General features: G+C 41.7%; 3 protein-coding genes across 4 annotated transcripts; 2 read left to right on the forward strand and 1 right to left on the reverse strand.

Moving 5' to 3' along the window:
• The first annotated feature begins 1108 nt into the window (after window positions 1-1108).
• Window positions 1109-4775, forward strand: si:ch211-140b10.6 (uncharacterized LOC104924957). 2 transcript variants are annotated; one of them, XM_010738451.3, is made up of 3 exons: window positions 1109-1277; window positions 1751-1825; window positions 4138-4775. In XM_010738451.3, exons 1-3 carry the CDS (start codon window positions 1252-1254, stop codon window positions 4487-4489), a joined length of 453 nt encoding a protein of 150 aa, XP_010736753.1. In that variant the 5' UTR covers window positions 1109-1251; the 3' UTR covers window positions 4490-4775. The 2 variants fall into 2 exon arrangements, with proteins under 2 accessions (XP_010736753.1, XP_027129791.1); XM_027273990.1 differs by lacking the exon at window positions 1109-1277 and adding an exon at window positions 1472-1553.
• Window positions 4776-6383: 1608 nt separating this feature from the next.
• On the forward strand, window positions 6384-9636 carry pdx1 (pancreatic and duodenal homeobox 1). Its single transcript, XM_010738450.3, has 2 exons — window positions 6384-7109; window positions 9147-9636. Exons 1-2 carry the CDS (start codon window positions 6710-6712, stop codon window positions 9533-9535), a joined length of 789 nt encoding a protein of 262 aa, XP_010736752.3. The 5' UTR covers window positions 6384-6709; the 3' UTR covers window positions 9536-9636.
• Window positions 9637-9951: 315 nt separating this feature from the next.
• On the reverse strand, window positions 9952-11245 carry urad (ureidoimidazoline (2-oxo-4-hydroxy-4-carboxy-5-) decarboxylase). The gene is made up of 3 exons (XM_010738449.3): window positions 11033-11245; window positions 10598-10819; window positions 9952-10517 (listed from the first exon to the last, which is right to left on the reverse strand). The coding sequence occupies exons 2-3, from the start codon at window positions 10770-10772 to the stop codon at window positions 10168-10170; spliced, it is 525 nt and encodes a 174-aa protein (XP_010736751.2). The 5' UTR covers window positions 10773-10819; window positions 11033-11245; the 3' UTR covers window positions 9952-10167.
• Between the last annotated feature and the right edge of the window lie 49 nt (window positions 11246-11294).

The following is an 11294-nucleotide window of genomic DNA, read 5'->3' on the forward strand; positions in this document are numbered from 1 at the left end:
CCAAACAGCCTGAGCAAAAATAAACATTTAAAAGAAAATCACAAAATGGTAATTTTTGGGGTGGACCCTCACTCACATCTTATGAATTCTTATAAAAGTCTTGTAAAAATGTAAAATTAGGAGTTTCAATAGAAGCAAAAGAAAGCTGCAATGTACAATTAATTTTGTGAGTTTGTTTTTTGTTACAAAAATTATTACCTTTTTTTTTTTGATAAATGTCTTGCTATGGTACTTAAAATAATAATAATAATTCAATGTTCCAGACTAGGATTTCATAATGTCTATGCTTTTTAAAAATAGATACAAACTATACATAATAAAATATCAAAATAGCAATAGTAAAGAAAATATATTGTACAAAAGTATATACTTTAATGCAAAGTAAGAAAGGAGAAATGTGCAATGTGTGTTATTGTGTGAAGAAAAATGCACAGTGACTGTAAATTATGACCTCTGGGGTTTTTTTAGTTTTTTTTTTTATGAGTGCCTATATTGTACTGTCATAAACTGTCATTCAAAGTTTCATCAAGTAAGCAAGAGGCACCTTTTATGAAAAGGGTTTTATTTATATATGTAACCTTTACTTACTGCAACATTGAAATGCTGCTGACATATTGACATATCATCAACTCTTTATTCCATTTTACTCTTTATACATCTGAATACTGAACTGTTTGAGTAAAAATCAAATCAAAGGGTTACGTAGTGATTAATGTGTTTCAGCCTGGTTTTGATACATTCATTCATTTTACATGGTGGCTGTATTAAAAGTCCAGTGTGTAAGATTTAGTGCTATCGAGTCAACCAACTGATCACCCCTTACCTCACCCTGCACCCCTTCCAAAAGCTAGAGGGGAACCTAGAGTGGATATGAAACTCAAAGGCCGTATCTAAGAGCTTTGTGTTTGGTTTGTCCATTCTGGGCTACTGTAGAAACATGGCAGACTCCGTAAAAGGGGACCCGCTCCCTCTGTAGATATTAAAGGTAACAAAAACACAACAAATGTTATCTTCAGGCGATTATACACAAATGAAAACACACTGGAACACTTTTTTAGGATTTTATAAGCTAGAAATATACTGTTGGAAACGATCAGGCATCGTCCGAGGACAGCTAAAAAAACAGAGGGTCCTCGGTTGAGGGACCTCGCGGACAAGTAAACAAAAAAAAGATGTTGCGCTAATTAACATAAAATCATCGATTTATCTGAATTAATCCAATAATAGCGTCGTGTGATCGATTACAAAGCGATGGCGGAGGATAACGAGCTGGAAAAGTAGGTGACCGTGTAGCTGTTTGTGTTGAATCAGCTGCTACACGCGAGCTCTCCTCGCCCCTCTATTTTGGGGGCAGACAGCTGCTGTGTGTGTGTGTGTGTGTGTGTGTGTGTGTGTGTGTGTTGTATTTTAAACTGTGTGTGTGTGTGAGTGTGAGTGTGAGTGTGTGTGTGTGTGTGTGTGTATGTGAGGTTGTAAAGAAAGCCCGTGCTCGGTGGTTAAAGGTCGGCTCAATGATCCAGTCTCTGGCTCAGACTGCTGATTCAGCAGCTCGGGTCAGACGAGGACACTGTCCCTCACTCACTAATGACTCACTTTCTCCTTTACACTCTGCGTGCATCACTCCTGTTTTCTCTCACTTAATTAAATTATTCTACCCTTGGCTCCCCCTTGAGGTCTGGTATCATCTTTGTCCTCCTCCTCCTCCTCTTCTGCTCACATGACTCATTTTGATATTTGTCTGTCCATCCAGGCGAGCAGTGGAGGAGCTCCTCAGGGAGACTGACAGGGCTCGGGTCAGAGCAGAGACCATGGGCCCCACAGGATGGTGAGCACCGTGTTTCACATGCTGTCATCCGTGGACATCTGACTGCTTCTTATCACTTGCACTGGGGCTATTTTAGTCCTTGATTGTCTGCTATATCCTCTTAAATCCACTTAAATATGTCCATGCTGTTTAACTTGTGCATTATTATGGGGAAGTTGTTATAGCTCAAACTGTTTTACAAATGTGAGTGGAGGGTTGTGTAACTGTATCTCAGTCTGTGTGTGTTTACGAATCTGATTACTCACACGCATTCCTCCGTGTGTGTGAGTAATCAGATTTGTAAATGAGATACAGTTACACAAATCTGCACACACACTTGTAAATAGTTTTGCCACAATAGTGGCCCCATGCTACAAAGGCACAGTAAGACTGTAATGACAAAACAACACACTTTATTTACAAAAGATAGTGCCATATAATCTTAATATTTTATTTATTTATTTATTTATTATTTATTTATTTAACTTCTGCAGTCGAATATAGATAGATAATGTGGTAGTACTGTTATATGACTATATTTGAGCTCTTTTCCAAGGCCCACAACAGGTTTGTTATACTGTCTTAACATTTACAGTTACATTTAGTCATTTAGCTGGCACTTTTTATCCAAAGCAACTTACAGGGAGCAATTTGGGGTTCAGTCTCTTGCCCAAAATACTGGGGATCGAACCGCTCTACCTCCTGAGCCTCAGCTGCTGTGACTCTCTGGGGTCTTTAGAGGGTTAAATTAACTATATTGTTCTAGATGTGAGTGAAATTGTTTAAAAAAAATAACTACAATTATGTAGAAATCGGATCGGCTATCCCCCAAAATGTCTTGATACTTTGATACTGATTAATGTTGAGATATGTCGTCAGTATACCTAGATGTATGCATTGTTTGCTTACCCTTGTTGCTCATTTTGTGTTGGTCAATGTGTCATTTAAAATGGTCAGCCCAAATTTAAATTAATTGTTAGTCGAGCTGTATTTATTCTAGAGGTTTCCTTGAGAAGAAATTACACATACACAACATCAGAAACGAGACAATTTAAGTCACAAAGCAGTTATCACACACACACACGCACACACACACACACACACACACACACACACGCATTTAACTATCTATAGTGATCATCTATATAGATATATTTAAATATATCAAACGAAGAGTCTCCAACTTCACGTTGTTTATTCCAGTGATACAGTTTATTCTCGTGCAGTGCAGTGCCAAGCCAGGATTTTAGAAATACTGATATTATGAATCTACATGTCAATTTTTCATGTTTTATTCAGTTACTTTGTCCTCTGCCTTGTGTCAATCAGTGCATCTTTAAATCCATATTTTTCACATATTTAAAATGACTGGAACGTGTTTGCTTACATGCAACTTCACAAAATTAGACAGAAGAGATCAATGGTGAAACAAAGAAACCAGCAAACATGCAAGCAGCTGCTCAACTGAACTTCAACGCCATCAAATACGTCCTTAGGAAAGTTAAATCGTCCAGCTTGATGTTGGTTGGAGCGTGAAGCTAAGTGGCCAATCACAGGCTGGGGTGACCCTGCAGGGCAGCCAATCATTCAAGTGGATCAGCACAGCATACATTCAGTATATGACTTTCTGAAGAGTCACTGCAGCAACAATTTAGTGTAACTTTCCTTCCTTCAGTCTGGATACAAAAAGCTCATATTTATAATCATCTTTGCTAAACTATAATAAATATTTTTTTCTGTTTTTGCCTCTGCCCTTTCGCCACCCACACTAACATTTACCTGTTCATAATTCTGCATTCATCCATCAGACATCATCAATACGACCTCCAGACTGTATTGTAAAAGTATTGTGATCAGAGTGCTGGTGAAGTGAATAAGACTAGAGCTCATTTTAAAAAATATTTTCCAATGAAGTCTATTTTCAAGCAAAAATGACAAACATTTTCTAATTCTAGCTTCAAATTTATGAAGGTTTGCTGCTTTTCTTTGACCTTTGTTATAATAAACTGAATACATTTGAGTTTTTGACTATTGATCAGACATAAGTCATTTCAAGATGCCATTTTTACTTTGCCTTTTCTGACATTTTATTACACTTGAACAAATAATGAATAATAATCTTTTATTTGCAGCCTTAAATAACACACTCCCCCATAAATTTGACTGTCTATTGAGACACCTTGGTCCACCCTAGCATGAGACATAACCAAGACATTACTTAGCAGCTACAGGACAACACCACAGTACTTAGACATGTATTCACTGTATTGTGATTGGTTATAGCGCTTACAGTCAATTAAAGCAGTCAGTTTCTCTGCTCTCTCCTCCGTCAGGTTGAAGTGTCCTCTGCACAGCACCAACAAGCGTTTCCTCCTCAACACGCTGCGCTCCACCGGCCTGCAGCGGCGCACCGGTGAGCCCAGAGACGGACACTCCACCACGAGAGGGCGTCTGAAGAGAGACTCCCCGGACAGAAGCCGAGACCGCAGCAGAACACCTCCCAGAGATCACAGGAGCAATGGAGGCCACACCGCGGATCATAAACACCATCAGAGGGACAGCTGCAATAACAAAGATAAGAAGCAGGATAGAGACAGAGAGAGGACTTACAGGAACAAAGACAACAGAGACCGGAGACATGGGAGGGATGGTGAGAACAGAGACAAAGACAGACTTCATGAGTAAAGACTTGTGTCCACAGGAGGAACACTGCTTCTTTTACAAAGGCCACACCTTCTCCAGGGAGCAGGGGAGGTGGACACTCCTGAGACTGCTCTCTGACCAGCTCACAGAGCTGCTGGCAGGCTCAAAGACCTGAGCGGGATGGCTGGCAGATAAGACATTAATAGGAGGAGGGTGGAGGAGCTGTCTTAAATGATAGACAGCTACAACTGTTACAACTACTCTTTAATTCCTTTTTTTAAAAGTCTGATTTTCTACAGAAATTGGAGTGAATAAACTCCTCACATGACTCAAAAGGTTTGGTGTAATTCTGTTTCACCTACAATAGACGAGGTTTGACTTCAATCATAATGTCATTACCATTCTTCTGTCATTATTCACCAGTCATAATGTTTACATAGGCCATGCTGCTGTCGCCACTGGGTAAGCACATTTTATCGCATGTCCAACTTTTTCGACATGTATACACCGGCTATCAGAAACGGTTTTGTTTGTCAAAGGAGGAAAAAAAAAATCTTGTTTTCCTGACACTCCCACATGTGCCAGAGCCCTCCTAAACAAGTGGTCTCCAGCGGTGGATTAATAGTGATTTAATAAGGCTGTAATGGCAACAATGACTATTTACTATGATGGTAATAATCCAGCGATGCAACTCATGCAAAGATACAGTATTTCCACATGTTTTTATTGGGGTCATAGAGGTTTCAGGACAACAGATGGACATTTGCTCAAGCGTTTTAAAGGGTCATCCTGCTGTTTATGTCTTCTCCATCCATTTGGCCAGCTTACACTCTTTTTTTTTTTTTTATTGTTCCCACATCCAGAACGTGGCAACTCTCTGCCCCATGATAGCAAAATGTAAGCCGCACTCCTCCTCGCTTGAACCATTACGCACAAAGCCCCGCGTCTGGAAATGCGTTTAACGCCCCTCATGCTTCATAAATCACGTTGTGCATGTCCACTGTAGTGGAGAACGGCTTCGGTTAACTGTTTCCTTCCTCTTTGAAACAATGATCAAATATAAACACCATTAAGCCATAGTGCATGGGGTGATTTGTATAGAATTGGTTTACTTGAACTTTATTGCATCGCTGAGTGCCCCATTAAGATACCGTGGAAAGTGCCATAATTGCTTTTGAAGAACTCAGTGCAAATAGTCTATTGATACACACTATCAAGGTAAAAGCCCCGTCGTGCTGTACGTTTTTACACGAGGATCAAGTACATCCACCCTAACCTTAACCCTCATGATGTGGCTCAAGTTAAAGATGTTGCGTAAAAAGCTGCAGGTGATCTCTCGAGGGGGGGGGTTTGTGGAGACACGCCGGGTTAATTGAGTTGTGACGCTCACTCCAACCTTAATTGGTTTTACCACGAGAGCTGCAGTTTAATGGAGCGAACACGCACCTGGTAAAGGCTAATGGCCAGCAAACATGGCGAGAGTGCAAGCGGCCGCAAGCAGCACCGTGTTTGTTATCGCCAAGGGCCCTTTTCGTGCAGGGACCGAGCCATCCCCTCCCCTTCCTACCAAACACACGATAAATGGTGTTAAATGATGCATTTAGAGAAGTGTAATGGGTACATTTTAAAAGTCAGAAAGGTGTGGACAAATGAAGAAAGCCTGTGGAAATAGACTATGGTTGTTTTGAGCTTTTTCACCCGAGTTTCCAAGACAACTGCCCCTCCATCCAGGTCTCTTATCAGGCGGGTCAACCAATGTTTGCGCCCATACATATCGATTTATCAGCAGCAGATGAGATCTATCCATATAAAGTGTCCATGCTTCATTGTTTGAGGACAACCCCCCTAATGAGAAACATGTTTCTTTTGCATGCTCTACACTTGTAAGGAGCTTTGACTGTTGTCTGTGTGTGCAGGTATAGGGTCTTCAGATTCACCTGTTCTTACTGCTGTGGGGGGCAAACACAGGTGGGTGTCAGGTAAACGTTGCGGTATTTACAGAGTGGCATTGATTTACGCGCTGTTCAATTTACTGAAAAAATCCCACAAGCTGCAGAATATCCTGGAAACTGGAGAGAGGTGGTGGGGAAACTATAGGTCTGCTGTTTTGAGCAAACAGTGAAGCCAATGGCTTTGGCGCCGCGGAGTCACATGGTGGCAGAGTGACACACCTGTGTGGAGCCGCGAGGGGCCTCGCAGTTGCGCCGGAGACAGGTAGTAGAGCAGAAGGTTGACGCCGAGGCACGGCGCAGGGTACGGTACATGTGCGGGTCTTCGGAAACCATGAATCGGGAAGATCATTATTATCCTTCTCAGGTTTTTAAAGACTCCTGTGCCTACCAGAGATCACAGGGGGAGGACTACAACCACAGCCCGCCGCCTTGCCTCTACATGAGCAGGCAGGTGCACTCCGTCTACACACCGCCGTCCATGGGAGCCTTGGAGCAGGCCAGCCTTCCTGACATTGCCCCCTCGTATAGCCTACCCATGCGGGAGGATCCAGGTGTGCCTCAGCTCCACCATCCTCAGGGGCTCCAGCAGCAGCCTCTCCTGCCCGCTGCAGCGTATGGAGACACGGGGGAGCAGAGCAGATACCACCTCCCTTTCCCCTGGATGAAAACCACTAAATCTCACTCACACACCTGGAAGGGACAGTGGGCAGGTAAATGTCATGTGTTTGAAATCATAAGACAATCACTGAACGGAGATTTACGCGTGGAAATACACGTTACAGCGGTCTTTCCAACATTACTCTGTAGTCATAGCACTAACAAATGAGTTTCAATCGACTCTTTCTGAGGCCTATAATGACATCATGGTCCCAACAATATGATCCTGGGTGTTTCAGTTTACCTTGTCAGTCAATTTGTAAAGGGGCCCGGAAGGTCACCGCTTACTTTTATCAGGTCTTATCGTCACACAAAAAATGTGTGTTTTGTCTGTACAAAACATATTCACAAATCTCCATATCTTAAACCATCAATCGGATGAATAATACCGAGTATAACAGGCTCTTAAAACACCCAAATCTACCACAATCACTTTGAATTGATAATGTTTGGTAACATGAAAAGGGCTTTATATTACCAGACTTTGCTTCCATCAAATCGTATAGTTTAAATTAAATTACTGACTCGTTTCATTTGTCATTTTTTAATCAGACCTAGGCCAAACATTGAAGTTTTAATGAGCCTGTTTTCCTCTAATAATGACATAATAAACTGTGTATTACAGCACCAAGTTTCTTCAGCTATAGTAAACATATAATAAACATATAGTAAACCTATGTCTGAAGTTCTCAGAGTTTTATTCTGCGTCACTGATTCGATATAAAACATTTCGTATCATAGATTCACGCTCCTCGTCCTCTCCTGTGACTTTGTGGCCTACTTTTGGTTCATGTTGCGCACAAGTGTTGTGATCGTTAATCATAGTTTCATTGACTTTAATACATCATGTTTTGTTTTTTTTCAGAAAATCTGACAATAAACTACAAAACGACAAGATGATTTAAAGTGGCTGAAAGACTTTTTTTTTTTAGAGGGTCAAAACTGTGATTAAAAGGCATTTATACCGCACACACGATCCTTTCACTCACAAATAAATGATTGTAATTAAATGTAACATATAATTTGAAATATAGCTAAATCTTAGGAGCATGGTCTGGATTAACTTTCAATTTGAATAATAATAATATATATTTTTCAATGTCCAGCCGGTAATTTTTCAAACGTTAACGATTAATAACCTTTATTGTTAGTTTTCGGTTTGTTTATGTTTTTTGTCAGTTTAGTTTCTGATCATAAAAGTTATGCTTTTTTTCATGGCTGTTTGGATAGGTATGGTAAAATTTGGTGAAGCCATCGGTTAGATAGTGGGTAATTCCTAAACCGAACCGTGAAATGCGGACGTCCCGGAAAATGAGGAGCAAAATCCAGTGGACGTTATTGTTAAAGTTATTTAACAACACAGTTTCTTCTAAAAACATAGTTCACAAAAGTAAATAGTTATAAAAGTAACGTATTACAAAAGATTAGAAATAGGAAAAATAAGCTTTACGCGTCTCAGTCTCAATTAGACCACATCAAGAATCTGTTTCAGATATCACACACTAATTCATCAAAGTAAACTCTGCTTTTATCATATTGTCGCCTCAATCTGGAATCATTACTACTGTAACCATTCTTATGAATATTTTTCCACAGTAATAGTAAAAACAACTTTCATCCAACCATATCATAACCAAAATCTTAATCTCCCAAATAATTTACACTCCAAAATAATGTACACTAAAACAGAATTTCTTGATTTAAACAAACAAACATATTACAGATTTAGATTCTTCATATCACCTGTTGCTTCCAGATTTCAGCTAAGTCAGTATAGGTATAGTTTGGGGTAAATCTCAATAGACTAATTGTAAATTCCTTGGAACATTACAAGTGAATACATGTTTATTTTGCTGGCTATCATTAGACAAATATGCACTGTGGTTTCTGCAGGTGCCTACTGGAGGGGTCAAAATAAGCCCTCTAATGAGGCCTATAGGTCATGTACAGTCACACATTTAATTCCTTATATTTAATTTAATTACATTGTCTGACATTTAGTTAAATAAAATTAACAATACACCTTCAAATACTTTGATAAATCACATATATCTTCTTTGTAAGGACTCTAAATCTGCGTTTGTCTCTAGGACCGTACGTGATGGCGGATACCGAGGAAAACAAGCGCACGAGGACGGCCTACACGCGCGCCCAGCTGCTGGAGCTCGAGAAGGAGTTCCTATTCAACCGCTACATCTCGAGGCCGCGCCGCGTGGAGCTGGCTCTGACCCTGAGCCTCACCGAGCGCCACATCAAGATCTGGTTCCAGAACCGGCGCATGAAGTGGAAGAAGGAGGAGGACCGGAGGAGGGCGAGGGGGTCTGACCCGGACCAGGACGCCTCTATTACATCTGGAGACCAGGGGGAGGCTGCAGGAGGGGTCACCTCTACGAACGGACCTCACACCAACATTTCACCTCCTGTTTCCCCGCTGCACGGTCACTCCCTCTCCGCTCCTGGGTCAAGAGAGCCGGCGTAGAACCCGCAGGAAGTTCTCAAGACTTAAACTCATATTGCAGGCATCTGTTTCCAAATCCAGATTCTAAATCAATAAATTGGGACCCCCGCATTTTTGGATACCACTGCCCAGCGCCGGTCCTGGCCACAATTGCGCCCTGGGCGGTTTCTTCATCACCCACTCCGGTGCATGCTTTGAGGTTATTTGGGCACCAGGTGGCATCCTGAGATCATGCAGAGGACCGACTACGGATTTAGCTGCACAAGCAAGTTTTACAGTTCATTGTTTTTCACCTCAGACATGTGAGTAGTATACTATCAAGTTTATGAATGTGTATATACGTATATATATATATATATGCGTAATATTTGCTATATTATCAATGTCCACTCGTGTATATATCATGTAAAGTGTTCAATTTGAATCAATGACACACATATTTTATTGTTTTTAATAATTCAGTGTACAGTTTAATGGATGAATAACACATAATAAATCTGGAATAAAGCAAATATCACAACAGCAGTCTTTAAATCCAGCTGGTTAGACTGGCACAGGTGAAATCCAATTAACCTCCACTGACAGACCTTTTTCACAGCATGTGACTTCACTTCATGTCAAAATGGCTGCCGTGGAAAAAGGTCTATTATGGTTCATAACTTGTTTGAGGCTTCACCGACCACGAGAGCTTGGAGGCGCACGCGGCATATCTTCTTCACCTCCTCGATGCCGCGCGCCCTCTCCACCGCGCGCTCGTTGCGGCATCGCTCGGACAGCTGCCGTAAGATGTTCACCTTGTCGGTCATCCGGGCGCAGATGACAAACGGGAACCCGAAGCGCTCCTTGTACTCCTCGTTAAGCCGGGCCATGTTCGAGGCTTCCACGGAGTTCAGCGCATCCATCCCGGCACCAGCCTGCTCCTCACGGGACTCACGCGTCAAGGTGCCGCCGTGGAGGTCCCTGCCAGCGAGATCTGGGTGACACCTGAGGATCCCCTCTTTACCTGGCGCACAGAGACAATGACATTTTGAGCACAAACAGTCACTAAAAAAAACTTCAACATGTGGCACTAAGTTAACTCACCTGATTCCGGGAGCCCATCTATAAATTCACTGATTGCGGCCTCCAGAGCAGTGAAATTCACAAAGGGACGCCTCGACCACACAGCTGCTGTTATAATGGGACACTTCTCCACCACATTCCCGAAAATATACACAAAATCCTCGTAGGGAAGAGCATTTACTGCGGCGATGTCCATGTTGATGTGGGGACACGCTTCAGCAGTCGTAGGCAGCGTTTACTGACCTTGACTGACAAGAAAGGTTAATGCACTGCTGGACAGGCCACTCAGGGCTGGCAGTGGTTAATATTTTGCTTTGTAGTTTAATATTTTTTAACGATGAAAAGAGGATGTTTGCTGAAAAGTTACAGCTGATCCAGACTGCACGATATCAGCCTGAGATGAAGGATGATGTTGCTGAATGGAACAGTAAAAGCAAAGAAGGAGAGGTCACTTACTTTTTCAGCCTTTTCCCAGTCGAGGCAGTCTACTTATTTGTTCTTCTTCCCGGAAGTATAGCACCATGACGCCACACAGGTGATCTAAGACAAGTTATGACTGGTGGGGAAGCAACGTGTAGTCTGTGGTTAACACATATGACAGGCGGTTTACTGGATAGGTTGCTCTTTTATTGTGAAATCCCCAATCAGGCCTCTTTGGAAATTAATCAAATAAAACAATCTGAGAAGTGACAAATAATGTGACAAATAATGTGGTGTG

The sequence above is a fragment of the Larimichthys crocea genome, chromosome XXIII (assembly GCF_000972845.2).
Source record: "Larimichthys crocea isolate SSNF chromosome XXIII, L_crocea_2.0, whole genome shotgun sequence".
Lineage (NCBI taxonomy): Eukaryota > Metazoa > Chordata > Actinopteri > Sciaenidae > Larimichthys > Larimichthys crocea.

Excerpts from the sequence above, each read along its gene's own strand:
- si:ch211-140b10.6 (XM_010738451.3), top strand. The coding sequence starts at position 1,252 with ATGGCGGAGGATAACGAGCTGGAAAA. Across the intron at positions 1,278-1,750 it reads GAGGATAACGAGCTGGAAAA|GCGAGCAGTGGAGGAGCTCC; the intron begins GTAGGTGACCGT and ends CTGTCCATCCAG. Across the intron at positions 1,826-4,137 it reads ACCATGGGCCCCACAGGATG|GTTGAAGTGTCCTCTGCACA; the intron begins GTGAGCACCGTG and ends CTCCTCCGTCAG.
- pdx1 (XM_010738450.3), top strand. The coding sequence starts at position 6,710 with ATGTGCGGGTCTTCGGAAACCATGAATCGGGAAGATCATTATTATCCT. Across the intron at positions 7,110-9,146 it reads CTGGAAGGGACAGTGGGCAG|GACCGTACGTGATGGCGGAT; the intron begins GTAAATGTCATG and ends GTTTGTCTCTAG.
- urad (XM_010738449.3), bottom strand. The coding sequence starts at position 10,772 with ATGGACATCGCCGCAGTAAATGCTCTTCCCTACGAGGATTTTGTGTAT. Across the intron at positions 10,518-10,597 it reads AGATGGGCTCCCGGAATCAG|GTAAAGAGGGGATCCTCAGG; the intron begins GTGAGTTAACTT and ends TCTGTGCGCCAG.